General features: G+C 40.9%; 1 protein-coding gene and 1 non-coding gene across 2 annotated transcripts; both read right to left on the bottom strand.

Annotated features, from left to right (window-relative positions):
• Positions 1–1,448: 1,448 nt before the first annotated feature.
• Positions 1,449–27,921, bottom strand: myh9a (myosin, heavy chain 9a, non-muscle). The gene is made up of 41 exons (XM_065293721.2): positions 27,747–27,921; positions 20,745–21,076; positions 20,091–20,247; positions 19,929–19,956; positions 19,735–19,825; positions 17,866–17,886; positions 17,388–17,480; positions 17,238–17,301; positions 16,788–16,886; positions 14,178–14,321; positions 13,854–13,949; positions 13,432–13,703; positions 13,177–13,350; positions 12,897–13,070; positions 12,691–12,805; positions 12,230–12,420; positions 12,030–12,151; positions 11,796–11,865; positions 11,525–11,685; positions 11,184–11,292; positions 10,945–11,076; positions 10,630–10,836; positions 10,416–10,553; positions 10,046–10,169; positions 9,783–9,954; positions 9,444–9,656; positions 9,155–9,299; positions 8,860–9,066; positions 8,660–8,764; positions 8,419–8,571; positions 7,988–8,236; positions 7,678–7,890; positions 6,795–7,007; positions 6,288–6,449; positions 6,048–6,176; positions 5,875–5,963; positions 5,618–5,741; positions 5,327–5,535; positions 5,126–5,234; positions 4,764–4,936; positions 1,449–2,465 (listed from the first exon to the last, which is right to left on the bottom strand). The coding sequence occupies exons 2-41, from the start codon at positions 21,069–21,071 to the stop codon at positions 2,357–2,359; spliced, it is 5,883 nt and encodes a 1,960-aa protein (XP_065149793.1). The 5' UTR covers positions 21,072–21,076; positions 27,747–27,921; the 3' UTR covers positions 1,449–2,356.
• Positions 12,475–12,618, bottom strand: LOC135741648 (small nucleolar RNA SNORA79). Its single transcript, XR_010529546.2, has one exon. It is a non-coding gene; the product is annotated as a small nucleolar RNA SNORA79 (small nucleolar RNA).
• Positions 27,922–27,933: the final 12 nt, after the last annotated feature.

Consider the following 27,933-nt stretch of genomic DNA (forward strand, 5'->3'; position numbering starts at 1 on the left):
TTTTGGCCACTAGTGTAGACAAAATTCCATGCTATCACCCTTCCACAAACAAGCACTCTTGGTCTTTAATTTATAAACAATTTCTCTCCCCATAACTATTTCATCTGTAATAATAAATATGTTATATCTCTTTTATGAGTATTGGTTCAATAATGATATTAAAATTGTAAGACAGTTATATAATAAAAAGATTTTTTCTTAATTTTAAATACCAGTTACTCAAAAAGAGTTTTCTATTGTTTATGATTCAATCCCATCAGGTACAGTATTCACTTGTTGCTTAAGAATACTGTTGATCATTGTTTCTCTTGATTAACTTCATTTGATGTTATGGAATTATGTTGGTAAAATTTGCTTTTCATCAACCACTGAAAATAACAATAGAGTCATTTGCAATCTTTCCAAAAAGAAGTTGTCACTGTACCATATTTTACATCTTGGAACTCTACACTTAATGGCAAAATGATCAGCTGGGAAAAAGCTCAGAAATTTCATATTAGTAACACAGAGAAGTCTCTTTTAAACTTATTTACAGATTTCATTAGCTTTTCATAAAATGTAAAAGATTTAAATACAAATTGTACTTTTTGCAATAACTTTGCAGTTATTTTGGCATCGTAATTTTTCTGTATGAGTGAGAATGTTCTGTGCTAGTTTGAGTTTATCGATTATCCCAAAGAAAATGAAAAATGCTTCAACTTAATTCATTTTTTTTTTTTTACTTTTGACCAAATCTCATATTCATAGCTAAGTTTACAAATAAGAAACCAAATTCTATGATTTTGTTGTCTGAGATAAGTTGTATATGAGCAGTATTAAAGATTATTTTAATAAGAAAGTTATAAAGACCCTAAACTTGTGCAGGTTTTACAATATTATTTGAAAGTCAATTTATTTGATTTCTGTTTATCCCCTGGCTTCTCATGCTTTTGTTGTCTTTGCTTTTCTTTTTTTTCAAAAAATCTTTTAAAATCTCTGCAGATGCCAAATATCAACCATCGTTTCCTGTCCAGATCATCTATGGCACAATACAGATTTTCAGGTCCTTTTTGATATACAGTATTTATATACACCAATCATTATTGTTAACTTGGTAGGCCTAGAGATGTTACCATTTAAACAAAAATGTATCAATTTAAGGAGATACAATAATGGCTTATTTTTTTAAAAACTAAAAATATTAAACAAATGCGATGTTAACTGGTTACATACGAAATTGGTGTTTATTTGAGTTTCTCATCCAAGTGACCACTAGAGGGCCTCTAGATAAATTAAAATGTGACTTGAAATATTTTAGTGCTTGAAATATGTTTTGTGCAGAAATTGTGACTAGGGGGCCCTTAAATATTTGACAATGGGGTCAGTAAATTAAAGTGGAGACTTTACTATAAATGAAGAAATTACTATAAATGAAATAACTGCTTAAAAAAAAAAACTTAAGATGAAAGTTGAGGATACAAAAGACAAACCTTTAATAATCTGATGCAATGAAACCACATGTGCGAGGAAAAACATTTCAGTCAGACCAAATACACAAGACACATTGCACTGAAAAACATTTCAATATGCAGGATGTTACAAGCGCGAATAAGAAAAGCAATTCAAGAAGAAAAAGCATGATAGGAAATACATTGTAAAGTAGCAAAAGCTAAGAGCGTTTACCAAACCCCACCCCTTAAAAGTGTGAACATCATAGATTTATACATTTTAGAAGCTAAAAAAAAGAACGCAGTGTTTGCAATAATAAGTGATTTAAAGATTTCCTGAGTGACAACTTTAGCAAAACATCAGCAGAATTTTATGAACTTAAGGCAAACAATCTTTCCAACCGAGTGGTCTTGATGAAAGGTGAACTATAAAAGGCACAAATGGTGCTGAAGTGCTCTTAAAATGTAGAAAAAACTTTAACAATCTCTCTTTGGCTGATAATATTTTTGGCGAGGTAATTGGCAAAGGTTAACTGCTCCTATCATAAAAACCTTCTGACATTTCACTTCGAAACTGAATATCAATTTGTCCTCAAGTAAAATATAAATGGACAATATGTATTAAATTTCTTTTAGGCAGTTGTCACCGCAGCAGACAGATTAGATCATCAACTGGTTTCATAGGAATGATTCATATCAAGGTTTCATATCAAATTTTCGGTACTAGTACAAGTTGAGCTCACAATCTCCTTTAAAATATTTGAAAATTGCAGTGAAAACACCAATAGGCTACAATTGCCCTCAAAAGCATACAAAACACTTGGACAGAAATAAGCATGACGGCATATAATAGGTCCTCAATGAGTAATATATATCTATAGGCACAGCTTTCCTGTAGGCAACCAAACGGTTATCTGGGACGGAAAAAATTACTCCGGAGTCGTGTCTGACACCTCACTCTTCTGGTCCATATCCTCCTCACTGTCAAAGCCAGATCGTCCACCTGTGCGTCGTATGTTGACGTTCAAATCTCCACGTCTATAGGACACACAAATATTTTATGAACACTATTTTATCAACCTGAATAGCTTAAAAAATATTTACCAGCTAAATGTTCATCCCCCCAGGAAAATACATGATATAAAACAATACCAAACTTATTTTGTTTAATTCAAATTCTATAATATTATTCAATATTTTAATTGAAAAAAAGCAGAATAAATTCTAACGTATAGAACATTAAACCCACATGACTGATTGTCTAGCTGTATCAGCTGACCTTACCATATATGGGGCTTGATGTCATCACTAGCACTGTCAATTCAAGGGCTGCGACCTTCTAAAGGTACATTCACCTTATAAGTGTCTAGCAGTAGCAGAGCGATGCAATCTCATTGATTTCAATGAAACCTCAGCGGCATCCGGCAACACGAGTGACGGCTGGATGGGTCCAGTCACGCGACAAAGTTGAGAGATGTTTAACTTTATGCAAATTATGAGCGACATTCGGGAGCGACTAACAATGAGAACAAAGCAGGGGAGTTCACGTCATCGGTCTCTCGTCAGTTACTGGAGTGGAAGTTACTCATTTGTTTATGATAACTAGATATAAAAATGCCTCTTTTCAAAGAGACGAGCGACACACAGCGACAAAGTCGCATATAATGTGAATGTACCTTTAGCATGCGACCCTTAAGGGGATCGTACACCGGCCGCGCAGCTCAGCGTCACGTCCCGCCAAGTCGCTTCTAGGACAACTCGGAGGTATTGTAAACCGGAAGTGCACATTAAATAGCGCAAGCTTCGTCAGATAGCGTCTACTTCAATATGCCAAATATACGTTAGCAGCCAATGTTAATCGTTAATGATTTGGGACAAATAGGATGTTATTTAATGTTAAACTATGTGAGTGGCGCTGTGTGGCGCGACAGGGATTTGAGAAACTTCCTGAGTCACAGCTGGGCGGCGCTGTATAGAAAACAATGCGTTAAATTTTTTTAGAACGCCGCGGCGTGGCCGGTGTGCGATCCCCTTAAGGCACATTCACATTATAAGCGACTTTGTTGCTGTGTGTCGCTCGTCTATTTCAAGAGAGGCGTTTCTATATCCGGTTGTCATAAACAAATGGATAACGTCCATTCCAGTAACTGATGAGAGACGGATGACGTGAACTCCACTGCTTTGTTCTCATTGGTAGTCGCTCCCAAATGTCGCTCATAATAAGTTAAACATAAAAACATGCCACGTTAACCAATCAGGAGCTTGCTCTAGTAGTGACGTGATTACAGAAAGTGAGCGGAGTCACAGAAGCCCCTCCTATGAGGCGAATTTCCGCGTGAATGTCTCACTGACGAGAATTTCACACGTGAATGAAACGAGTAAACTCAAATGTTCAAGGGGCAAACTAGACGTGGTAGACGCAAATTTGATGCCTTAAACACGGCTGGTGTGAACCCACAGTTAAAAGGCGAGGTCTTTTAAGGTGGCAGACTCAGAAGTCCGCAAAAAGAACTGAAATGAGAACGTCTAATCTTCGGAGGACCCATAATTTGCACCCACCGCGCCTGTAAGCAAGACACAGCAGAGACGTTTCTGACTTATTCAAATAAATATGGAATCAGACAAATATTAAATTTATTTTAGAAAATGAGACACGTTGATGTAGATTAAACTATTCAACTATATCAAATTAATCAACCTTGGAAAATACGCAACCAGGGCTTGACATGAACTTTTTTGCTCACTAGCCAAAGTGGCTAGTTGTTTTCCAAAGTTACTAGCCACAATTTTGTTGCTGGTAAAATAAATTTTATATGATTAAACTTGACTTTCGGCATCCCAAAATGACTTTAATTCGAGCAAATTTACTTAACAGCGCTGAGAAAAAAGGACACATTTTGAGGCTTCATTCCAAGCATCCATTGAATTGGGAGGGCCTTACTCGCCTTAAGTTGCGCTGCTGTGATGCAATCAGTCTTAAAATACATCCTTAGAAGGTCGCAGCCTTTGAATTGGGACACAGCTACAATGTCCTTGCTGCTAGTGCCTGCATCAAAAAATTCTGCACACAGCATTCAGTTTGGCAATTACATGCTAGTAAATTTACAACTTGCCCAATCGTAACTAAATGCAGTCCTGTCTCAATTTTCCAAGTGTGCCTTGTTTTATTTACCGTTGGTTACTAGATTATCAATACCACCGTCATAAACTCGACCAACTTGATGGGAAATGCACCTTATTCGCATGTGTTGTTCTTTTTTTGGGAATTTCGAAAAGATTTGCTTCATGTTTGGATGGAATCCCCACTAGGTGATACTTTATAAGTAATGCACATACCTAAGTTTGGTTTTCAGAGAGCTGACCTCTCGGTTCATAGCATCAGCAGATTCAGTGACATCTTCCAGCTCTCGCTGTAGTTTCCTACGGGAGGCGTTTGCTCGAGTGGCCTCCTCCTCCGCCTCCTCCAGCTGCCTCTTCAACTGCTTCAAGCGAGTGTTCAGCTTCTCATTCTGAAAGAGTATTTATGGTTTGTAATGCCATATCAGCAACAAGGCATTTTCAGTATAAACAAGAAAAGTTACAATTGTCTCATCATGCATGTCTCATCCAAACTCTGAAGTGCACTGGCTCTCCAGGGTAGGACTTGAGGAACCCAGCACAAGTGTGAACAGGCACTTACCAATTTTCCACTAACCCACCTCATTTTTGTGCTGGTCAGAGTTGCGTCTCTCATCCTCGACCTGCAGCACGACCTCTTTCAGTTTCTTCTCGACACGACGCACCTGTTTAGTGGACTGTTGCCTCTCTCTAAGGAGTTTAGTACAGAAACGCAGTTATTAGAGAACTAGAAAATGGTCCTATTCAAAAGTTATGCCAGATTTTAAAAGCATCTCACTCACTTCATCTCAATGTCCAGTTGCTCTTCGAGCTGGGCGACCTTGGTTTCCAGGGCGGCAATGGTGGACTTGTACTTGCTCTTCACAGCTCCTTCCAGATCCTGAAGTTTCTGCTTTAAATCCTTGTTCTGGCGGTCCAGCTGGGAGCGCAAGCCCTCCAGACGCTGGCCGTTAGCACGCTCTGCAGACAGCTCCACGGAAACTTGCTCAGCCTTAGGCAGATGTTAATGAGTTACTGTAACCTGTTAATCTCACACCTCAAATCATAACTCTATGAACATCTCTGTACTGTACCTGCAACGTTGCTTTCTTAAGTCGATCACTGATCATTTCAATGCTGAGATGTTCTTCCTCAACTTCCTCCTCAAGCTGAGCGATACGTGCCTCCAATCGCCTCCTCTCGTCGCTGCTTAGTGAGCTGAAAGGGCAAAAAGACTGTAAGGTACTCCACATGCAACATAAAAATCAAAATGATGTGCATGTAGGACTGCCTACCTGTCTGCAAGACAATGCATCACAAATACATTAAAGAAAAACAGCAGGTGACTCACTTCTTGGCGTTCTGGCTGTTGATCTCATCCTGTAGCTCGTCTCTTTCCTGCTGGATTTGTCTCTTTGCTCTATCACCAGAAGCAACGTCCTACAGAGATAACAGAATGAGACATGGAAAACTTATGCTTCTTATTTATAAAAAAAATATAAAAGGGAAAGGAAGAAGACGGACCTCATGTAGCTGCATGATCTCGGCTTCCATGCTCTTGATCTTGCGCTCATTTTCTTTGGCCTGGTTAAGAGCCTCGTCTCTGGACAGACGCAGCTCTTCGAATTCCCTCATCTGGTCTTTCACCTGGATCTGTGAAGCAAACGCAAATAGTAAAACATACATTTCTCGATTTAACATACAGTTTAAGCTGCCCAACCCAAGCATTTGTTCTGGCTAATGGGGAAATGTGTACGTGGGTACCTGTAGTTTCTTAAGCTGTTTGAGAGCTTCATCTCGAGCCTTGTTGGCAGAGTCGATCTGAGCAGCCAATTCCGAGAGGTCCAGCTCAAGTTTCTTACGCACAGATACGGCCTGGGCCCGCTGTTTCTTCTCGTCTTCAAGCTCCATCTCCATCTCACGCACCTGATGGATGTTGGCATAATTTTAAAATGGGTTTCATTTTACCAGCAGCTGTCTTTAACTTCCTCTCTAGGAATCAATAGTATGATCGTTTATCTCGCATAGCTGTACGCAGTTTACCTAGAGAGACAATTTAAGTTAAGTTTGAAGTGATCACTATGATGATGAGGGTTTATTTATTTTTTTGGGTTGGTTTGGGGCCCCCCTATTATGACCGCTGGTAGGGGGCCCCAAGCAGCCGCCTACCTATGCTTCTATGTTAAGACCGCCTCTGCATGTAACCTAATGATAAACATGGTAACAAACCTAGTAAAACTTGTGTGTAAGGCAGAACAGATGAGCACATACCTGTTTGACTAGCTGCTTCCGTTTCTCCTCACCCTGCTCATCTCTGCCTTGAAGATCTCGCTCAAACTGGGCCTTCATGGCCTGCATGTTCACCTCCAGACGCAGCTTAGCATCCTCTGTGAGCTGAAGTTCATCCTCCAGTTCCTCAATCTGTGTCTTCATCTCCTCCAACTGCTGTTCCATTCCACGCTTGGCCCGCTCAAGCTCATGTACCTGAAATATTACCTTGGTTTTAGTAGGACGCAATACTAACTAAAACATACAATCAGTTATACAAAAAGCCCAAATTTTAATTCAGTTGAAGCATTAAAGACGTCATATGATGCGATTTCTCTACAAAGAAAAGGAAAAACATGAAAAGTCATTCGTGCATTTAGAAAATCATGTCGTGGACATGCTGTGCTTTGGGAGCTGATATTACAAAAATGGTAAAGGCGTAACATTTACATCACATGCTTCTGGATAACTGGCCAATCAGAGCACACTGCACTTTTCAGAACAATGTGCTTAGTAAAAATAATGTATGGTATGTGAAAAATAGTGTTTTGTTAAACCTTAAACTGCGTAAACACATTGCATTACATCAAATTAACTTTTTTAGCAACACCATATAACCCCTTTTAAATAAACATAGTATTTATGCAACTTCACGACTCTCCTGCCATCTTGCATTATTTTTTCACACAGAACATTGTGGTGCATTCTGGGATCGCGTTCTTCTCAAACAATACGTCCAACTGATTTTATATACATGCTATATGCTGCCTAATGCTTGGTAGTTGAAAGCAATTAAGAGTCTTAAAATGCTACTCTAGTTAGTCAGCTCACTAGCTTTGATGGTCTAAAAATACACAAAACACATGGTGAGTCAAGTTTTACATACACTCTTGCCAACATCATCCTTGGATGACATCAGGTCCTCCATCTCTGCTTTGAACTGCTTGTTGGCCCGCTCAAGCTCATCCTTCAGGTCGGTCATGGCCTCCAGCTCACGTGCCAGAGTCAGGGCTTTGGTCTCCTTCTCTCGGGCCTCGGCTTCAGCACGATCCCTTTCCTCAGCATACTTTGTAGAGATGTTCTTTTCCTCTGAAAGCATCTGCATAAAGCAAGGTTATGAATTCATTACTACATAAAAACATCAGCATTTGAAAAAAAATTAATGTGTGCATTTAGGCTCCATTCAAGTCCTCTACCTGGTCAAACTTCTTCTGTTTGCGTTCTAGTTCCTGAACAGTCTGTCGGAGGTGAGCCTGGTCTACCAGGACATCATCTAGCTCCCGCTGCAGACGTGTCTTGGTCTTGTCCAGTTTATCAAAGCTTGCATTCCTCTCCTCCAACTGTTGCATGATGTTTTCAACCTCTCTTTGCAATTTCTTCTTTCCTTCCTCCACGCTATCCAAGGTCTGGGCCTCCTGCTCCACCTTTTTCTTCATCTCTGCCAACTGAGAAAAAAGATCAGAATCCAATTGGTTGGCTACTCAGGGTGGTATTATTGAATGAATTCACAATGTTCCTACTAGATACATTGGACTGAGATTGGAGATCTTCCTAAGCTTAATATGTTGGAGTTGCATGCACCAGCTGAGTATCTGAATTTGAAAATATAACACACACGGTTACACACCTGAGCTTGAGCGGTGTGGAGCTGCTTCTCAACATTCTTCTTGCTTTCCTCTTCCTCCTCCAGCATCTCCTTCAGGTTGTTCTGTTCATCCTCTAGAAGTCGAAGACGGGTGGAGAGCGCAAGCTTCTGCTTGGTCTCCTCCTCCAGCAACGCCTAACCCGAGAAGAAACAAGTGGGTTCATTAGGCTGTTGGGTAAAGGTAGTATGATATGCAACTTTCAAACAAACGACCAAGTTGTACCTGGGTGTCTTTGAGCTGAGACTCGACAGAAGAACAGTCCTTTGCTGCTTTAATGGATTTGCTTTCCACCTTGCTCAAGGTGCTTTGGAGTGCATCCATCTCCACCTAAATTTTTCAAAATACAATCATTAAATAAAAAAAAATCATAGATCTATTTTGCAAGCGATTCATCATGTGTTGAAATCTTTTGGTTTTAATACCTGCATCTTGGTCACTTTATCAGCCAACTCCAATCGCTGTTTCTCACTCTCTCCGTGTTTTAACTGTAGCTCCTGGACCTGAGCTTCTGCTTTCTTCCTTCGGTTATCGGAATCATTTTTAACTTGCGTCAGTGACTTAAGTTCGATCTGAAGTTCATTGCGTTCACTTTCCAGTGCCTGTTTGGCTTTATCCACCGATGCTTTATTCTAAGGGATACAACAATGTTGAGAGATGTTTTTTAAAGCAGCACTTGGAATAATCATTAATGCTTTAGGAGAAGCAGGGGGTCCTCACCCTCTTGGACTGCTCTAGCTGTTCATTGAGCTCCTCAAAGGCCTGGTTGTGCTTCTGTCGCACTTCAGCCAAGAGTTGTTCGTGTGAACGAGCCTCATCTTCCAAGGTCTTCTTCAGTTGAGCTACTTCAGTCTCTCTCTTTGTCCTTAAGTAAAGGATGAAAGCATATAAATTATAATTCAACCATCAATCCTTCATACAATTAGAGGTTTAGACACAAAAGCACGGCCAATGGTAGACTTGACTTTGCCCTAGGACACTAGCCTTAACAATTTTGCTCATAGCTGACCTGAGCTCTTGTTGGGCTGCAGTAGAGTCCAGTGTGTCTTCAAGCTCAGTCTTTAGAGCCTCTAGCTCTTCTCCCAGATCTCTGCGATGTTTCTCAGCTTTGGCACGAGCAGCCTTTTCCAGCTCAAGGTCTTCCTGCAGCTCTGACATCTGGGCCTCCAGCTCACGAATGTTCTTCTGGGCAGCATTCTTCAGTGCAGCTTCCTCCTCGATCCTAAATTAAGAAACGTTCAAGAGCTGCTATAAGTGAAAGTGGTAGACATACAGGCTCAAGCTTGTGGGAGAGCAGGGACAACTGCATTCGAGAAATGTGTGCGCACCCCAAGAATGGTTCCCTCACCTTGCCAGAGCAGCCTGGAGTTCTTCCTCTTTCTTAGCCAGTTGAGCACGAAGCTCTGCGATTTGAGCCTGTAGCTCTGCAATCTGATCATGCAGCTCCGATGAGTCGCCCTCCAGCTTCCTCCGATTCTTCTCTAGCTCCTGTCGGAGCTTCTCCTCCTTCCTCAGACGATCTGAAAGTGTAAGAGTGAGAGGTAGTTATCAGAATTTCTGGCCTGACATTCCACATGGACCTCATTATTTCAAGGTTCGTGATGGAGTTACCCTCCAGGTCAGTAATCATGGCCTCATGTTTATTCTTGAGTTTCTGCAAACTCTTGGATTTCTCCTCCTCCTCAGCCAGGTTTGAGGTGAACTCTGCGATTCTCTCCTCCAGCTGTTTCTTCTCCTGTGTACACAGACATGCGGGTTCAAGTTATTGGAGTATACAGGACAATAATTGCAAATGGGTAAAATTGCTCCCACTTGGTTTTGACTGATCTGCTTCTTAACAAAAGATGTAAATCATGAACATGCAGCCAATAACGAAGAACTACGATAACAGTCTGAAAATTATTTAGCAGAATCAGATTCCTACATGACCAATCCTCCATTTACAGCAACATAATGTTTGTAAAAGACATTTTTGTCAGACCTTGGAAAGTTTGACATTCTGGTCATCAAGCAGCATGATGTCCTCCTCGATCTTCTTTAGCTTGGAGTCCGTGGTGACCTTCTCCAGCTGCAGCTTTTGTCTTGCAGCTTCTTCCTCATCCAGCTGCTGCTCCAGATCCTGAGAAAAGATTTGAGGTTATGGGTCAGTTATGTCCACATGTCAGACTCAAGCTTTTTCTCCATTGCTCGCTTACTGTAATGTTCTGTTGCATCTTCTTCCTCTCCGTGTGAAACTGTGCGACTCTCTCCTCCTCTTCCTCAAGGCGTGACTCCAAGTCATGCAGGATCTCCTCCAGCTCCTGCTGACGTGCAGACAGACGAGCCCTCATTTCTTCAGCTTCCTGACAAAGCTCAGTCTCAGCCTGCAATTGCTCCTGTAGCGCCGACTTCTCTGCATTCAACTATCATGAAGAAAAAAGGTCAAGGTTCAGATTATGGACAGAAAAAAAAAGATTCACTATTAGAAGAAAGGTGATTAAGAGATGCAATCACCAGTGAGATCTACATACCTGCTGCTGTTTGGCCTGAAACTCTTTTAGCTGCTCCTCAGCTTGCTGCTGGAACTCTTTCATCTTGACCAACTCTTCCTCTTTAGCGATCATCTCCTCTTCCTGTCTGGTCACCTGCAGCAAAGGCTTCACCTAAAGAAAGAGAAATTGAGGTTTTCTTTTAGATCTCAGAGTGAACTTATAAATACATACAGGATTGCAAACCTAGAGAAAGAAGTGAAAGATCTTTGGATGTCTACCTTGGTAAAGAGTCTCCACCAATGCCAGTTCCTGAGTTTCAAGTAAGCAGCGCAGTTTCTCTGGATTACACGCATGGCTGTCAACTGCTGTTGTCTCTTGGCAAAGGCTCTGCATAAAACAAACCAAAGAATCTTCATACATAAAAACTCAGGTGCCTTGATTTCAGACTTTACCATTTTACGACAGTTTCATCAGATGACAAAATTTCTAATGCATTGACTTTATGCATTTGGTGGAGACTTTACTCAGTATGCATGTTCCCTGGGGATTGAACCCATGCTCTACCTACTGAGTAACAAAAACACCTGCATCCATATTAACATCTGGTACATTTTTTTACCTCCTAGCAACATAGCCTCTGCACCAGGCCTGGAACGTGATGATAACATCGGTGATCTTCATGTCCCTCTCCTCTTCCAGGTGAGCAAGAACTCCAGCCCTGAAGAACACCTTACTCTGACCTATACGGTATAAGTTAGCATCCAGTTCCAGGGCCTTAATCTGAAAAAAACAAAGGTTTATGTAAACTCAATTTGACATGTGAGAAGCAAGTTTTTTTACAAAACCAGCTACAATAAATAACTGTGTGCAGTGTGCAATTCATCACTTACCATGCGAACACAGGCCTGCTTTCCATCCATAAAGCCCTTAGGGATTGCATTTGGTGTAAGGATCTCATATCTAACAAAAAATAGAAACAATGTACAATGTCTAGAATACAATGCAGTTTGAGAAGCCTACCAACTTACAGAAAGTATATATTCATGCATTAAAGTTGGTGATACGGTTAAATGTGCCACTTGTGTATCAAACATTGAAATATTATTAGCTGGAGATTCACAAACCTTTGTCTGAACTCCTGGAAGACGATGCGGTTGGGGAACCCTTGTCTACAAATTCGAATTCCTTCTAGTACTCCATTACACTTCAGCTGATCGAGAACCAGGTTGTGTGCCAATTTACCAGCCTAAAAGAGGAACAGTAACCATCAAAATGCAGCACAGAAGCCAAATGGGTTGTTTAATCAAGACTGGGTTCTTCACACCTTTTTCTCGTGGTTGGGAATGATGCATCGAACAAAGTTAGGGTTGGTGTTTCTCAGGGTGGTCATCAGATTGGTCAGCTGCTCCTTGTACAGTTGTCCTACAGTACGGAACATTCCCTTACGGGTCTTGACGGCTCCATGCATGGATTCGGACATTCCGGCCACTTTATCCAATCCCACGATTCTGTCAACTTGAATGAAAAACAAAGCATTTTTCAAAGACTCTTGAGAAGAACTTTGTGTTTAACTGTAGGGTCTTTAAGTGTCCAGGATGAACAATAGCAGACCACCTGCATAATACACACTGGCAGAAGAAGACTCATTTTTTCTCTATGACGACCTAAAAGCCTGACACACAAAAGCTCAATGTAGCAGGTGGATTGTCGTCAAAATTTAGTCCGAAATTAGTGCAGCTAGCCCTCTTACAAGCTTATTGGTTTATCAAGTTCAGTCTCACATACCATCTTTCCAGAGTTCAGACACAAATTTGTCTGTCGATTGGTTGAGCAGAGAGGCCACGTTGTCGTTCAGAGGGTCCATATTTTTCATTAGCCATTCATTTGCTTTGTAATCAACCTGTGGAAGAGCAGACAAACAAATGCAATGACATGCGATGCTTCTAAAGAATTAACCAAATCGATTCCTCAAAAACACAAAAGGTTCGCACTTTGCCAGCATAGTGAATAACACAGAAGTCAGCATCATCTTTAAGCTTCTTGGGTTTTTGGAATTTGGGGTTGTTGCCCAATTCCTGAACAACTTTCTCCACAAATGATTTATCTGTTGCTTTGGGAAACCAGCACTCCTCATCCAACAGTGCCAAGATTCCTGGAGGACCAGTCTGGGAAGAGAAATTGGATGCTTAACTCCACTGAACTTCCTCTTTGAATTGAGTTCAGATAACATCTCAAATGATTTCATAAACACTAATGAAAAAATAAGCCTACCGTTTTCTCAATGAGTTCAATACACGGCTGCAGGTCAAGACCAAAGTCGATGAAGCTCCACTCGATGCCTTCACGTTGGTACTCCTCCTGCTCCAGGACGAACATGGTGTGGTTGAACAGCTGCTGGAGCTTCTCGTTGGTGTAGTTGATGCAAAGCTGCTCAAATGAGTTCAACTACAGGAGGAAAAGTAAAAGTTGAATTTAACTAGGCCTACTGGGACAAAAAATAAAACAATTTCAGCCAACTGTCTCCACCTCAAAGATCTCAAATCCAGCGATATCCAAGATTCCAATGAAAGAAGCTCCCTGACGTTTGGTCTTGTCTAAAGCTTTGTTGATGCGCATAACCAGCCAGCGGAAGAGTCGCTCATACGTGGCTTTGGCCAGAGCCTCCACAGCAAACTCAGCCTGTTCCTGAGTCTGAGCCTTCTGAACGTAATCACGGCCCACTTTAATGCGCGGCGTGAGTATGGCACGGGTGAAATCAGTTACGTTCATGCCCATGAGGTGGCTCACCTTCTGTGCAGCTGATAAGAAAGATGGACATCAAGTCAACGGAGATCAAGATTCAGAACTTTTTTAGTAATTAGTACCCATTTCTATACAAGACAATAAGCCTGATTTGTAAGAATAAAAACCAAAGAGAACATGAAACAATAATGAGTCAGGTACTGTACCCGTGTCATCAGGCATTGAGGCCTGGTCGGTGTTGCGTTCCTTTTTAAAACTCATGTTTCCCAGCTGTAGCACAGCAGATACCACCTTTAACAGACCTGAGACAACAGTGGAAAATACACAATATGCCTCAACAGATCTTATAACTAGAGAAACTGGAGATCCTTTCTTAAACCATGACACATTTGAAAAAAAAAAGGTCTAGGTCTTGCCATGTGAAATCAATGATTGAGTCTGGATATTAGTGACAGAATTACATTTTACTTAATTAAGCAATTAAACTTGTTAAAAATGCCCATAAGGGTGTCTTGTTAGAGTCTCCATACCTGTCTGCTCATCATCAGGTATGCCCATAATCCTGAAGGCATCTATGGTTTCTGCAAAAAGCTCTCTATCCTGTTGTCCTGGGATGGTGACATTTCCATTTACCAGGAAACGGTACTTACTGTAGTCTTCCAAACATAGCTCAGCTATAGGAGAGGAAAATCAATAAAACATAAATCTATGTGGAATCTATATACTAGAATCAGATTGCATTTCAAAGACAAACCTTGGAACTTTATCTCCTTTAAACTAACTTTGCTATTACCTGGCAGTTAAATGCTAAACTTATGGACTAAACTTAAGTGTGCATTTATAGAAAATTCTGGAGCAAATATAGCAACCGAGTAAATATCTGTGTCCTCTTGTGGATTAACAAAGAAAATAATTTTGATACTAAGAAATTTTGATACTAATGACTCGTGAACTTCATACAATCCTAAAAAACATTTTTCATGTTTTATTTTAGTTATACTATTTGTAAACACAAACGACTTTTCTAAACTCGGCGACGCGCTAGTCCGACCGGCCTTTGTAAACTGGGCGACGCGCTAGTCCGACCGGCCTTTGTAAACTGGGCGACGCGCTAGTCCGACCGGCCTTTGTAAACTGGGCGACGCGCTAGTCCGACCGGCCTTTGTAAACTGGGCGACGCGCTAGTCCGACCGGCCTTTGTAAACTGGGCGACGCGCTAGTCCGACCGGCCTTTGGGAGTTGGGCGACGCGTAGGCCTGTCACGATAACAAATTTTGCTAGGCGATAAATTGCCTCGGAATTTATCGCGATAGGCGATAACATTGATGCTCCGGGACCATTATAATAATGCAGATACACCTTTTCAAAGATCTATAAACTTTTATTTCTAAACAATAAGTAATACTGGAACTGGAAGACATTTTAAATATCCACAAGAAATGAACAAAATAACAGGATGATTGCGTTTTAGGTGCATATGCATGTTTGTCGTGTTGCCACTTTTAAGTGCTACGTTATTACCACAAATGCGACATAACGGCTCGTTCAGGTTTAGTGGTTCGTTCAGGTTTAGTGGTTCACCTCGGTCATTAGGTTTAAATCCAAAGTACTCCCACACTGCAGCTGTAGCGTTTGGTTTTGAAACTTGGCTGTTTACACTTGGTATCAAGATGTGTTTTTGATCAGATCACAAGTGGACGAGAGAGACATATCACATTTACACCTGGTATTTAAATCCGTCTCTTTTGTCCACTTTCGACCGCTTCTGTGCTGAATACTGTGAGGGGACGGTCCGTGAGACGGTGGGCGAGTCTCTCCGCTGTCATTTGAACGCCAGCGGGAGTAATTATGAGTTTATATGGACGCAAACTAATATTATGTCGGAGTCCGCTGCTTGTTTAGCAAGTATACATGCTGCACAGTGTTTTGTACGTTTATATGTTAGAGCTTTCTCTGAATTTTCAGCGCAATTGATGAAATAAGATCGCGCAACTTTCACACGCTTGCAAAATGAAACTGCGGAGATCACCCGCTTTAGTTTATCAATGAAAGGCTAAAATAGCACTGTTCACCTTGTGTCAGAAAAGTCAGAAAAGACGTAAAACATTGTGATCCGATCGATAAAAACGCATGTTAATGACAAGTGTAAACAGCCTCTAGTAAATCCATCTTTTTCTCCAACTCTCGTCTTAACTAGTGTTTTCTCCTGCTACACTTCTCACGCGGCTCTCATCCTCCTCAGTACTCCTACTGTGATAGGCTACGCCAGGAGTCCCCCCTCCCCACACAGATCATGCGACTGACAAATGACTGACGAGGTTTCACTCCTTGTCACTCGTTGCACGGAGCGGTCATCCAGTCTCTTTGGAAGAGAGAGAGAGAGACAAGGAAAACAAACAAGCATGCAAATGTGAATTATCGCGGCCTAAAAAAATGATCGAGCTCATTTTATTTACCGTGCGATTAATCGATTTATCGTTTATCGCGACAGGCCTAGCGACGCGCTAGTCCGACCGGCCTTTGGGAGTTGGGCGACGCGCTAGTCCGACCGGCCTTTGGGAGTTGGGCGACGCGCTAGTCCGACCTGCCGTTCGGGAGTTGGACGGCGCGCTAGTCATCATTGTGAGCGCGCGATAGTCCGACCAGCCTTTGGGAGTTTTGCGACACGCTAGTCATCATTGTGAGCTAGATCTAAAGTTGGATCTGTGGTATCCAACAATTTTGGACATATCCACAGTTGGATCATTTTGCCTTTGTCAGCTGGATGGAAATTGGCACAATTTATCAGTGCTGTAGTTCACTTGTAGCCTAAGCTTAGCTTTTAATTTCTAGTAAACGCATTTAGACTTCAAAAAGTTAAACACAGACTTTTGGATTATTGTAAAAAATAAGCTCTATGGAAAAATGTATGTGCTTTGGGGCGATGGAACAAGTGTCACGCCAACAAAAATACACCATCCCTGCAGCACTATTTCCATTTCTACACTGGTTTATTTTCTTGTTTCTACTTTTCATTCCAAAACGTATTTAATGTAAACTGCTTCCCAACAATGCAAATTAATGAATTTAATTGATTTCACACTGTGTGACTTGCTTTTATAAATGAATAGCTTAAATGTGTTTTTATCAGTGATTCTTACAGCGTAGCTTGTCTCCTGCTCCTGACAGCAAGTAATAGAAGATATGAAAGGTCCGCTCATCTTTGGCCTGTCTGATGGCACGAGATTTCTCCAAAAGATCTGAGAAATGCTTGTTAAAGAATAAACAGCGTAGCGAAAGCAAATAAACCTTGAGAATTTAATAAAACAAATGCATTCACTTCCTCATAGACAGCAGTTAAAGTACCTCTAGTAAACGTATCATATCCACTTTGTTTTATCCACATTTACAGTTTACATTAATGCATTTGGCAAACGCTTTCATCCAAATGCACTTACAAGGCATATATTTTAATCAGTATGCATGTTCCCTGTGCTCGAACCCAAGACCTTTTGAGCTCCTAACCCAACACTCTACCACTGAGCTATACAGGAACACAGCATATTGCTAATGCTAGCATTCAAACATCAGCGGCAAAATAAAAAGGATACAAGTTTCAATGTTGGCTCCGACAATGTAACCGTTTACATCAAAGTTGATCCTGATAAACTTTCCCTGTGAAATAAAAACAGACAGTGATTGGTATTGACACTAACTGGGACAAATGAAAGACTCAAATGTATTTTTATCTGCATGCTTACGAATCGAGAGGAATTGTCGTTCTTCACTGTCTTGGCATTGCCAAAGGCCTCCAGAATTGGGTTAGCCTGAAGCAACTGTTTCTCCAACTCCCCCTGTTGGACAAAGCATTTCAATCCATAAAAGACAATAAATAGTAGACGTATGTAACAATTGTAGTTACAGAAACTGATAAGAATAGCTTCAAACTAATACCCAAAGTTCCCAAAAGCATCAATATGCACCATCAATATCACAGATTTTCCCATTTAAGCAACTTTCACTTGATTCATGATGCTGAAGACATCTGTGTACCACAAGTGTTCAAATCTGTATCGGCTGAAGCAGTTAGGAGGAGACTTTGCAACACAACACCATATAATTAAGTCTGCAGAAGATCATTGTGATGTGACAGATCACATGACCAGGAAACGAGAGTCAAATAAAAAGAAATTTTAAGAAAGGTTAAACAGAGAAATGGGTAAGGAGGGGGGGACTCACATGTGACAGGGTGACGCCTCCCTGGAGGATGAGAAAGAAAGTTTCAAATATGGGCAATAACACAAGGTGTCACTCAAAAACTTTGGAAATCGCTCAACCTTTTAACACAACATTCATCAGCAGGGGGTTTACGGTATCTCTACAAAGTCTTATTTAGCAGTAAAACCTGCAGGTATTTACACATAGCTATTAGACAACCAGAAAGAACGGGTCTAGACCTGATAATGGAATGTGAAATATACGGAGTTCTGACTTCCTGGTCCAAATGACAGAGAGGAATTGCATCAAACCCAGGGTTATAAAACACATGAACACTATGTAACAACCATGGCAAGTAATAAATTGGTTTTAAAAAGTGAGAGGGGGTAATGAAATGAGTTTTTAAAAGACATTAATGCGCATTTAATCATATACAACAGCAGAGGTCATGACAAAGCTGGCCAGATTCACTCCTGCAACCCCTTATAAGCACACAACTCTTATGCTACATACACACCAAACGCGTAGCATCGCGTTGCTCGGTCTAGATTTAACTTTGTGTCATGCGAATTTTTCACCCGAGTTGAATATTTTCAACTTGCGCGAAGGAGCGTTTGAGGTGAATAGCGTGCGTATTCACGACAATCGCACGGCGCAATTCGCGTCATTCGCATCATCCCGCGCGAGGACGCGTCTGATCGGTTCTTTGCATGTAATCTACTTGCGCAAATCGTTAAACTCGCGTTTGGAGTGTATGCACCATTATGCTACATTCAGACGGCACAATACTTTTTTCTGATACGATAATTCTTGGGTGAGATTATGCCATTTGGAGTCCTAAATTCTCCTAAATAAAATGTCAGACTCATAGACTGTAAAAAAAGATGGACGACGCCTGTTCGCTCTCTTCCATTGGTGAAACGTGTCCCGATATGGCGCTGACATCTTGGGTCTTGAGTCTGCACAATAGCGATTTCGGGACCAGTCATGCGCAGTAGTGAGCAGGAAGGGAAGCCGCGAAGTCAAAACCCCGCCCTCGCTCTCGTAGAATGCGCATATCACATATCACAGCTGTCAATCATGACGTGACACCACCGTTTTTATATCATTAAATAACTAACCAAACACAAACCTATTTTAAAAACAAACATTTGAATTTACATCAGCGTGATAAAAACTACAGTAAATGACAGAAACCAGCTTCGGAAAAAAGATAATTGAAGTGTAATGAATTTTTTTAGTTGTTCTCAAGTCCCATTGAATAACATGGGGAGGCGGAGTTTATGACCTATACTGGGACCAGTCACTGGGGGGCGATCGAGACGTTTTGGCTTCACTTTTCAGGGCTTGTGCGGCACGCTTTGTCAGACTACATGTTGCTTCCCGACCAATCACTGCCTGAAATCTTTAACAAGATGTGTGTTGTCACAGAGATGGTAAAATTAGTGAATCACTCCTGGAATAAAGGTATACATAAACACTGACTAATAAAGTGATGTGCTTTGTATTGGCACTCTCCATAATTCTACCTAGCAGGACAGATACAGAATTTCTCTCAAGTGTCCCCATGCTTAAAAATGGGTATGAAAGACCTTCTTTGCTCTCAGTCAAAGTCACAGATGTGATTTTTTTTATTTGATTTGCAGGAAACAAAAACGATTAAACTTGATTGATTGTTTTTCTGTCAGGACATCGTAAAGTGAGTGGGGTTGGTCAGTATGATGATCAGTATGGAACACCGTAGAGACGAAATGTCAATTTACAAATGACAAAATGTCAGTCAGGCCAATATTGGGTTAATATTGTGTGTCACGAGCATGTGGCATCAAAAAAATGTTGTAGACAAAAAAAAGTCATGAGGATGCTATGAGAACAGCTTTGAATACTCACTTGATCTTTCTTGCTTTTGGATGATGCCACGAATGCAAGGTACTGAATGACTTTTTTGGTGTTTTCGGTTTTTCCTGCACCTGATTCACCTCTGGGAACAGAAAAAAAATGCGATTAAGAAATCTGAAAGAAATTTATGTTATTTTCTTTAGGTAGTTTTGTCCACTTCTGAGTGAGTGCCAGATCAAACTTACGTGCACAATATAGACTGATCCTCTCGATCTAAATGGATTTAGATAGGAATTAATAAGGCAATCAGTTGCAAATAAATGATTAAAGTTAGACAGCAAACAAATGTTAAAAATTGTCATTTTAGCATTGTACCAAATCAAAATGAATAGCAGTATATTAATCACCCTGCATCATGCTCCTGTAAGCCGTGTCTGTAATGGCATAGATATGAGGGGGCATTTCGTGCCTCTTCTTGCCCTTGTACATCTCTACGATCTCCTCTGTGTAGATGGGCAGATGCTTATATGGGTTTATCACCACACAGAACAGCCCAGAGTACGTCTGAAATAATAATTTAGCAATGCATTATTTGTCACAAAGCACCAAAACTTCCACAAATACTCCATCTTTACGTAAAATAATCAGGTTACAAATAACATAGACTGGTTTAAAAGTACGTTCCCAGGACATATTATATATGCAGTGCTGTGGGTTCCAACCAAGTGGAATTGAGAACCACTTTTATAAATGACAGAACTCTAGAAAGTGGAACTGAAACCATTTCAGATGAAATGGAGAGGGTTACATTATTCAAAATAACATAATGGACTGTAATTTATTCAAAATATATGGGTATATCAACAATTTAGCATGGAGGGTATTTACCTGCATATTTACCTGTAGATAGTATTTTGTCAAATCATGACTTTATATCCCTTCATATTTTATCTTAACTAACATAACCATTGTGCTTTAAATCAACTCCCAACATGGCCAGTTATTCCCAATATACAACCAGACATTCAAAGAAAATTGATCCATTAGATAGACAGACTCACATAGATGAGGCCGGAGAAGTATCTCTCCCTCAGGTTGTGTAACACGGAGGCTTCGTTCAGGCAGGTGAGCTCCGCCATATCCTCCACCTTGCTGAATTTGGGTGGGTTCATCTTCTGGATGTCATCTTTATTCACCTTGATCTTCTTGCCAGAGTCGACAAGCTCCACGAGACACTCATCTCCGGTCTCCTCTTTGACGGAGCCAGCCTCAAAGCCAAGCTTTTCTGAGGGAACCCACACCAGCTTCTTTGATGACCAGTCAGCCTGGGCCAAAGGGTCATTGATGGTGTTGCGGTCAGCATAGAGGAACTTCTCTGCGTCTGACATTTTGGCTACATGTGAAAGACAAAGTATTTGCGGTCAAGATTGTTTCAAACACATGTATTTAGACAAACTAAACGTCAGTTAAAAGGTCTTCATGAAGTTGAATGAAATAATGACGGATTTAAGTGGAAATTTTCATTTGAAAAAGCCTACATTTTTACAAAAAAATACATTGAACTTTCTTACTTTATGTAAAACATTTAAGTTGACAAAACTTTTTAAGCTTTACAAATTGTAGTTGTTTGTTTAAGCAAATCCATCTTTCACTTTTTACAGTGTAATACAGTACAGGATACCAGAACAAGAATTGATATTAATTTGACGGGATATAAACATGACAAATATTCAATATTGTGGTATGAACAACTAATGCCACGGTCACACATGCAAGTATTTGTCGGACGTTCCTGCGAGAAGTAGGCAGGGATCAGCTCATCAATATGATCTTTGGCTGTCTATTTGTGCTTTTCAGTAGAGAGAGAAAGGTCACGCAGTGACGTACTGGTTTTCTACAATTCACAATGCTCTACGATACGATTGTGAAGCACAAGCTTGAGTTTTTGGTAGGGGTGTCGTGATTCTCCAATTCCTCAATTCGATTACATTTTTGATTCTAAGGTCACGATTCGATTCTTGATTTTTTTTGAAAACTTGTTCATATTTTGGGCGAACGTGAACTGAACGTCCTATGAACTCGTTCATTCTGGTGCTTGTGAACGGCATGTTCTCGGTTTAACGTCGTGCCAGATTTCTAGAGAGTCTTCCAGGCGAAAACCCGGCTAATACACACTGTAAACAGGCCTTAATATGTAGCAAAAAACACACCCAATCTGGCAACACCAGCTTTTCACAGCTGCATGCGTCATCAAAACAACACTGACTCTGGTCGCTATTTAACGTGTGGTGTGCAATACCTGCGAGTTGTCATACACGCGACGCCTCACAGCGCTTCTCGACCGATGTGCGACCCCCTTGAAGCACACGGCTAGCCTTTCAAGGTATGTGCAAGCAAATACAAATTAAAAGACAGTCAATGCTAATGTAAACCCTTGTTGGATAAGGATTTAGAGTTGGATATGAAAATGAAATCTGACGCATTTAGCTTCAGTGTTAAAACTGATCAAATAAATGCTGTCTGTTGTTCTATATGGGCTATAATGGAAATACTTTTTAAAAATAATACGGGAAAAGAGAACTATAAATTAGTTCATTTTTGGAACTGTGAACTACTTCAAAATTTTGAAATATGAACTGAACTAGTTCATTTTAAAATGTGAACTGTGAACTGAACTAGTTCATGTAGAAAGTGAACTTTCCCAACACTGTTAGTCATGCTGCCGGTGGAAAAATATGGTACACGCACATACCTGATAAAACGAAACTTCCTGTCAGTACTTAGCACCTTAAAAACACACTTACAAGTGTCACACTTACAGACCATACAAACAATCTTTTTCATAACTCTTAAGCAACTGAAATAAGTTGTTGTGAAACAGATCTCAGTTCAGAGACGTGACCTGTCCTGTCAGACGCGGTTCTGCTTTGTACGTACGGTCGCGCGCTGAGTTCAGCTGAAGGCGGGAGGTGCTTGCTGTTTTTTGTTTCCCATGTAAAGAGCAGCTCACGTGGTGTCTCATGCATCTGCCATGCTATCTTTTGACTGGCTAAGTTAGAGGAGGTTGACACGCAGCACTCAACACGTGTTTTTTTTTCCGCTTGGCAAGCCGACCGGACGTGACCTAGGGCATCGACGATTCCATTTTTTAATCCGATGTTCGACGTTTTAACTTAATTTCAATCGATTTCGATTTAAAATCTAAATCGTGACACCCTTAGATTTTGGTCTGACGCATTCGCTTGCACATGAATGAAAGTCAGTGGGATAAAAAGTCTAGTGTGACTGCGGCTTAATACCATCACAGTGCCATGGGGCTACAGTACAACAACCACCACAACTGTTGAGTTTTAAATCTTCATTCTTTAAGTATTTCATACATCCAAACTCCTTCAAGACCTTACAGGTATTCCACAAATTCCCACAAACACTTCATCCCAGAATTCCCCATGCTCAGTTTTGTATTCCTACACTCTCAGAGAAAAGAACGGGTGTCACTGGAATGATACCCTTTAAAAATGTCCCAATATGTACCCTTTAGATGCAAATATGTACTTGTGATGTACCAATATTTACTTGTAAAGTACTAATATGCACCCTGAAGGTATGAATGTGCACTTTTTTAATGGGTACCGCCCCATTGACAGCTTTTGTACCTTTTCTCTGAGTGTGTACACAGAAGTAATCAAATTTACAGGAACTTAGATGCAATTAAACTTTGATAAAGTCCAACCCCCATATGGAAGTTTATAAAATACAAATATGACGATAAATGTGTGACCATTTCTAATAGTAATTTTAAACCAATATTCCTATTTGAGCTCAGCTGGGCAACGTAAACAAAATTTTTAACTTAAGCTTCCAAATATAGATTTTTCAGTAGGTCTTAGACATAGCATCTTTATATACACAGCATACACTATTAGCCTGCAAGATATGTAGACAGCCACAGTAGCCCTTTGAAGTAAAAAGCACATCTGCTATGAAGAAGTCATTCCTAAACAAGTTTGGACGAAGAAAAATTTCATTATCCACCACACCCTGCGCAGGTCTCCAGGGCTCAGAAATAGTGCAACTTAGCATCTTGTGTCAAAAAGTACAAAAGTTTACATACTATAATATGACTTTGTTGCTAATCGTTGCATAACTAAAGACCACTTAAGAAATAGCCAGTGGGTAAATGAGTAACTAGTTGAATTTAACAAGTTATGCAAAGTTCCTTCTGCTTTTCAACGTCTTGTTACAATAGGTTTAGGGGGAAATAAATATAAAAAATACAGAAGATGCACACAAATGAATGATGAATGAAAAACAATAAACAGAAGCTTTAATCTGTATTGTTTTCCAGCTGGGATTAAAGGGATAGGTCAGCCAAAAGTGAAAATGCCATAATATGAGTTTCTTTATTTTGTTAAACACAAAAGATTTTGATCATAGATAGTAAGCACACAGTTGATGGTACCATTGATTTCAAAATAATTGTTTTCCCACGGATAACATCAACTGTGTGGTTACCATCATTTATGAACACATCTTATTTTGTTTTCAACCAAAGAAACTCAAAAGGTTTTGAACAACAATTTTAGTTTTTGAGTAACTATCCCTTTAATGTAACATGGTAGTACACTAGTGTCCCAAAACTACCCTTCCCTCAGGGAGAGGAAAACAGAAGCTCCCTGCAGTCTATGCATGTACTAGCCCATGACCTCTAACCCCCATTTAAATCCACCTATTCCTAACCAGGCAGTCAGAAAGATAAAAGGAAGAAACAGGATCCCAAAAGCAGCAGGGTACCGGAGTACGAGACTATTGGAGTGAAGTAGTACAGTAGTTACGGTGTAAAAGCGAAAACAGATGACAACACGGCTTAAACGCATACTGTTGAGGTTGTGTGTGAGAAGCATAAGGAGATTAGCTTAGTGCCATCTCTGCAAGTTCATTACCAGCTAAGATGCACTTGTTGTGATAACTGCAGATGACCATGCATGTGCACACACCTAGGTTCCATACCTGACTGCAATTATATAAGAGCGACAAAATGTGCATTGAATGACTCATTTACATGACAAAGAGTCAAACAACACATGTGAGCAAAGAGGAACAAACAATAGTGAAATGGTTTTTGGAGTATGTTGATATTGAAAAGTTGCTTCACCACGCTGACACGCTTCCTCCAGAGCTTCAGGCTTCGGCGCAAGACCTTACAAGGCAACATGTTAGAGCTTGTACTCAGAATTTTGCCGTAATGCATCAGGAAACCTGCAAAAATGCATCAAACGATGGGTAATACAGACACGGTTGTCCATTTTAATGGCAATAGGAACACCAAGATTAAAGGTTTGATTTCCAGGGCTTCCATATTAATCGATACAAATGTCAAATGCATTAAGAAAATCTGATCTATACCTTTAAGTTGTATTTTTCTTTAAGAAAAATCTGTTTTCACAGATGTCACCATTAAAAGTGAGAATACCAAGTACAAAAGCTGTCACTGGGACACGACTTTTTATAATGTACCATTTAAGTCAGGGGTGGGCATTCCTGGTCCTGGAGGGCCACTGTTCTGCAAAGTTTAGGTCCAACCCTAATCAAATAACCTTTGGTACCAATATGTCCCCCCAAGGTACCAATGCGTGCATTTGAGGTACCAATGCGTGCATTTGAGGTACCAATGCGTGCATTTGCGGTACCAATGCGTGCATTTGCGGTACCAATGCGTGCATTTGCGGTACCAATGCGTGCATTTGCGGTACCAATGCGTGCATTTGCGGTACCAATGCGTGCATTTGCGGTACCAATGCGTGCGTACCAATATGTGCATTTAGGTAACAATATGTCCCCCTGAGGTACCAATGTGTCTCCCTGAAGTACCAATCTGTCCCCCTGAGGTACCAATGTGTGCATTTGAGGTACCAATGTGTGTCCCCGAGGTAGCCATATGTGCATTTGAGGTACCAATGTGTCCCCCCCGAGGTACCAATGTGCGCATTTGAGGTACCAATGCGTGCATTTGCGGTACCAATGCGTGCATTTGCGGTACCAATGCGTGCATTTGCGGTACCAATGCGTGCGTACCAATATGTGCATTTAGGTAACAATATGTCCCCCTGAGGTACCAATGTGTCTCCCTGAAGTACCAATCTGTCCCCCTGAGGTACCAATGTGTGCATTTGAGGTATCAATGTGTGTCCCCGAGGTAGCCATATGTGCATTTGAGGTACCAATGTGTCCCCCCCGAGGTACCAATGTGCGCATTTGAGGTACCAATACGTCCCACCGAGGTACCAATGTGCGCATTCGAGGTACCAATACGTCCCACCGAAGTACCAATGTGCGCATTCGAGGTACCAATACGACCCACCGAGGTACCAATGTGCGCATTCGAGGTACCAATACGTCCCACCGAAGTACCAATGTGCGCATTCGAGGTACCAATACGTCCCACCGAAGTACCAATGTGCGCATTCGAGGTACCAATACGACCCACCGAGGTACCAATGTGCGCATTCGAGGTACCAATACGTCCCACCGAAGTACCAAATACCAATACGCACATTCGAGGTACCAAATACCAATACGCGCATTCGAGGTACCAATTACCAATACGCGCATTCGAGGTACCAATTACCAATACGCGCATTCGAGGTACCAATTACCAATACGCGCATTCGAGGTACCAATTACCAATACGCGCATTCGAGGTACCAATTACCAATACGCGCATTCGAGGTACCAATTACCAATACGCGCATTCGAGGTACCAATTACCAATACGCGCATTCGAGGTACCAATAACCAATACGCGCATTCGAGGTACCAATAACCAATACGCGCATTCGAGGTACCAATAACCAATACGCGCATTCGAGGTACCAATAACCAATACGCGCATTCGAGGTACCAATACGCGCATTCGAGGTACCAATACGCTCATTCGAGGTACCAATACGCGCATTCGAGGTACCAATACGCGCATTCGAGGTACAAAGGTGTACTTTTTTTTAAAGGGCACCGCCCCAGTGACCACTTTTGTACCTTTTACCTGAGAGTCAGGTCTTTAGTGGTCACCTGCAATTGCATGCTTTATTTTATCCGAGCAGCACGTTTCTTCATCCCATGCCTGATCTTGGCAGATGTTCAATCCTTGCTAATACTTTAAATGCCAACAGCTCAAAGTCAACAAGAACAACACATGGGACACAAGCAGTAGGGTGATTGTAAGCAGCGCAAGTCAAAACAACTCTACTGTATAAGGTATTTCTAAAAAAAAAACTTTGGTAACATTCAATGCAACGCCACAGCTGAAAGCTCTTGTTCAGAGCCCTGTCTGAATTTGTATCCTCAGGGCTGAGCTAAACAGGTCGTGTCTGCTCTAGAAAATCCAGTCTCAAAAGAGAATGGGTGTGTTGCACAAGCGCCTGCTGATTAGATGAACAGAGATGTTGCAGATAGCGGAGAATGCATTGACTAACAAGACTGTGTGCATTCAGACAATTTTTGGGAGGGGGAAATACCTCTGATATACTCATGAAGGTTTCCACATGAAAAAATACTGAAGTATATTCCTATAGTGAAATTCCTAAGTAATATTTGTTACAGTTCATCAGTTCACTATAGTTAATGCTATACAACACTGTTTTATAGAATTGTAAAGTGTACTAAGTTTACTGTAGTAAATACTTAAGTATAATATAGTACAACATACATTTTTATATAAGTTCCTAGAGGGTCCTTAATGCATATTACGACAAGGAGCCCACAACAGTACTGCAGACCAAAAAAGATAAGAAATTAATACAAACCTCTGACTGAAAACTTCTTTGGGAACCAAAAATGTTTGAGCACCTTTGTTTTTGTGCGTGAACTAAGAGTTTAAAACGTTTCACACCTCATTAATAATTTCCTCAAGTCAATTCCCAAAAAACTTTTTGGTTTCCTTGGAAATGTTATCAGTTAATCGCATAGTCAGACGCGCGCATATCGACTGATTACGCAGAACAGGTTCAGGTGTGCACGCAGCGCGCTCATGTGTGAATATAACAGAATATGAAATTTTTGCTCACCTGGTGCTTTCTCGCAGGCGCCGCTTGTTAAAGAGACCTGCTGTATCCAAAGTCCACAGTTACCTACGAGGAATGGCACGGGTGCGACAAAAATAACTGAATATTTCTCGAGTTTGTGATACTCTTCGGACGGCTCATCGGCGTTCTTCAGCTTCCTCTCCTCTCTTGACAAACTCCCTTCGTCTCT

This window comes from Paramisgurnus dabryanus, chromosome 7 (assembly GCF_030506205.2).
Source record: "Paramisgurnus dabryanus chromosome 7, PD_genome_1.1, whole genome shotgun sequence".
Lineage (NCBI taxonomy): Eukaryota > Metazoa > Chordata > Actinopteri > Cypriniformes > Cobitidae > Paramisgurnus > Paramisgurnus dabryanus.

Coding starts and splice junctions, on each gene's coding strand:
- myh9a (XM_065293721.2), bottom strand. CDS start 21,071: ATGTCAGACGCAGAGAAGTTCCTCTATGCTGACCGCAACACCATCAAT. Junction 14,322..16,787: donor AGCAGGAGACAAGCTACGCT/GTAAGAATCACT, acceptor CCTCTCCTATAG/CTGAGCTATGTTTGGAAGAC. Junction 5,536..5,617: donor TTAAGAAAGCAACGTTGCAG/GTACAGTACAGA, acceptor CATCTGCCTAAG/GCTGAGCAAGTTTCCGTGGA.